General features: G+C 39.0%; 1 protein-coding gene across 1 annotated transcript in view; it reads right to left on the bottom strand.

Moving 5' to 3' along the window:
* LOC102203059 (uncharacterized) overlaps positions 1-3,014 on the bottom strand; it is an 18,020-nt gene extending 15,006 nt beyond the window's left edge. Inside the window, exons 1-2 of the mRNA XM_005755205.1 lie at positions 2,954-3,014; positions 2,699-2,736 (exon numbers count right to left, since the gene is read on the bottom strand). Coding sequence (XP_005755262.1) covers positions 2,699-2,736; positions 2,954-2,955 — 40 coding nt within the window. The 5' untranslated portion in view covers positions 2,956-3,014. The remainder of the gene's footprint in view (positions 1-2,698; positions 2,737-2,953) is intronic.
* Between the last annotated feature and the right edge of the window lie 257 nt (positions 3,015-3,271).

Here is a 3,271-nt window from a genome sequence, read left to right as displayed (position 1 = left end):
AGGTCACGAGCAGTTGTCCAAGCATTTCACTACATATCGTACTGTGTATGACTGTGTACGTGACAAATAAAATTTGAATTTGATTTACTGGATTCACGTTCCCTAAAACTGCAAATCAGGATGAGTGGTCACAATGTAAGTTTCTGACCAATCACGAACACGGTTAAGTGTATGAAGACGTTAAACACACAGACTGAAAGCAACAGCAAACCAGCAGTGTGTAAGAGGAATAGCACCATTAGTTCAATATTAAATGTACTAGCTTGTCCACGTCCTCATTTTAGGTTTGACAGCATTGTTAGTAGATAAAGACAGACAGCTTAAACATGGATTGAGCTGTGGTTTGGAGAAGGCCTCAGAGGGGACTGGTGGCGGCTCTCAGGCCAGCAAAGTTCTGTTAAGTTCCACATAATGACAACAGAACCAAAAACTCACCTGACTGTGAAGAACACATGACCATGATGAATCACTCCTCAGTCAGGTCTGAAAGCTTTTAGATGATTAATAAATGGATGTATTGATCATAAAGACGTGAAGGAGATACAGTTTTTACATACATGTATATGTTTTACTTAAAGTACTCTAATTTGTAAATTTCTTTTATTTCATTTTGTTTTTACTTTATACAACTTATATTATTTTTCCTTTATTGTTTTTATTTAGACGCTCCTTTCTAAGCTGATTTCTTTTGTCATATTTGAGTTTTTTTATTGTATTTTCTACTTTATTAAAACTATGCTGTTATTAGTTGTGTTTAATGCTTTGCTGCTGTAACACGGGCATTTCACAATTTTGGGATATATTATAATTTTTTAATAGTCTATTATTTATTAATTCAATTGATCCTTATCTTTATTGACTGTAGGTCAAATGTAACAGTATCTTTTTCTACCGCGGCCACAGTCCAGATGAAGAGTGTCCTCATACTGAGCTGACAGTAAGAGTGTTAACTGAGCCTTTAAGTAAGTCTTGTTGCATTTATGCTCGTATGATAAATCTACACCATAGCTACAGTATAACAACAAAGCTTCTGAGGCCCTGCACTGTAACCACACATGCATTTCCACTTAAATCTAATTACACATCACACTGATGCAGCTCACAACATCTGCTGCACTGCTGTAAACGCTGGCAGTGACATCAGCCATCTGCACAGGTCAAAGTGAGAAGGTCACAATCAAGTAACACTTTATACCTGCAGTAAAGCAGAGGAGATTCATAAATATCACAATAAACGCAACAACAATCTACATGTAACTGCAGCTCATACAGTGTTTATCCCATACTGTGACTTTAAACAAATATGTGACAGCTGTCAGGCCTCCAGCTCCCCCAGGAGGTCCTGAAGTGTACTGCAGCCAGACATCAAATAACGTAACCTAGTATTTCCATATTTCACAGGTTCTCAGATAACACTCCTACATTTCATGTAATTCCATTAACCAAGAAAAAGCCTTTTTAGAAAAACATTAAACTGACTTAATTGTTAAAGGTAATGTTTAAAGTCTCACTGATTTACAGTCAATGTGTGCACAAGTTTTTATTCGTGCTTGAATCTAAATAGAGTCGTTCAATTCACAACAGGCGCTTCAAGGTAGTTTAAACTGTAAGACCTGTAAAGATAATATGACAGAAACCCCAAATAATCAGATGATCCCACACAAGTGAGCATTTGGTGACAATGGAAAGAAACCATCCACTTTAATAGGAATACAATTAGAACAATAGTATTAAAGTAGTATTATAGCCGCTTCGCTCAGCTGGGTAAACAAAGCAGCGAGGTCAGAGCTCCTCAAGAGAACTGAACAACCATCTGTGCTTTATATTATCTGTGCTCGAATGTGATGTAATGGGGGAGGTTACCACATTTGCCACCACATGACCCCCATCTGGATACGCCCCTGCCTCCAAAGCTGTAAAAAGCTGCATTTATTAACAGTTACACACTGACAGTGAAACTATTGGAGAACACAGACCATGCTTAGCTAATAGCTATGCTACGCTAGTGAACCTGAGAAGGCTGAATAAATGAATCCTGTTGTTTGTTGATGAGTTAACAGAATGTGTGCTTCCATAAAGCATGCCCATGTTACTGTGTAAAAGACTGTAAACAAGCTACAAATAGAGATGTGGAGCAGAACAGCACTGTGTGCTGTGAGAGTGTCTGTTACTCACTGTCTGTTACAACAGAGGATCATTATGTATTTATTTCATTAGTATGTCAGTGGGCTTCTGTCTGTGGTCTGAGTGGTTCCACATGGGGTTTCAATGCTGCACATTTTGAAAACTATGGTTCAGGCTTGTCTGTCAGTCCCATGTATGTGTAATGTGAACTTTCATCAAAGGCAAACACATTTATCAAAACATAATACGTGAATGAACCCACAGCTTAAAGATGGCACAGTCAGTATTCAGGACAAGATATCCAGCACCATTAAAGGTGATGAGAGGAAACCTGATATATAAGCAGCTGTAAATAACATGCAGTGTTAGCCTGCATGGGATGGGATGGATTCAAATCCCCGACCTGATTGGTTGTTTCAGTCCTGTCCTTTATGTTAACATGATCACCTGAAAAGGATCTGCACCTGTTAAAGGTGAGCCATGTTAAAAGGAACTCATGTTTGTGTTGTATGAACACACACACATGCTGAGTCACTGAGTGTGCGTTCAATGAGGATCAAAGCAGCTTCCTTACCAAAGACCAGGAGCAGGAACGACAGAATCAGGTTCATCCTGCGGCAAAAAAGAACAAAATAATCTCTTTAAATCTGCTCCTCCAACCAGCCGACAGCCCACACACAGCAATCACTACACTGCAGCTGGCTCAGGTTTACTTTCACTTTCACACAGGTCCTGTCTTAACCTTTAGTATAAAAGCTCTTAACTGCAAAGGATTCTCAAGTTAAAGTCAGAAGAGAAACACAAGAGCATGTACTGCCTTCATACTCACATGGTGCTACTTTTAGAAACATGTGGTTGGAGGCTGGGACCAATGTCCTGCCACAGTTAGAAAAGCCGGGCTGGACTACATGCCTTTCACTGGGTGTCATATTCCTCTGTCCCATCATCAGTAAAAATAGACACAGTGAAAGATTCAGATCTGAGCTGAGCTCAGATTGTTCAACTAAAAGTTTTACACCGACCACAGTGTTTGGTTAGCACATGCTGAAAACGCCATATTTACCAAGAATATAGTGACAAACAGTGTTGGGCAAGTTACTTTGAAAAAGTAATTAATTGTAGTTACTAATTACTTCCTCAAAAAAGT

Source organism: Pundamilia nyererei, unplaced genomic scaffold (assembly GCF_000239375.1).
Source record: "Pundamilia nyererei isolate P.nyererei 1_Seehausen unplaced genomic scaffold, PunNye1.0 scaffold01068, whole genome shotgun sequence".
NCBI lineage: Eukaryota > Metazoa > Chordata > Actinopteri > Cichliformes > Cichlidae > Pundamilia > Pundamilia nyererei.
Note: the sequence above shows the minus strand (reverse complement) of the source record. Positions and strands in the feature narration are given on the sequence as shown.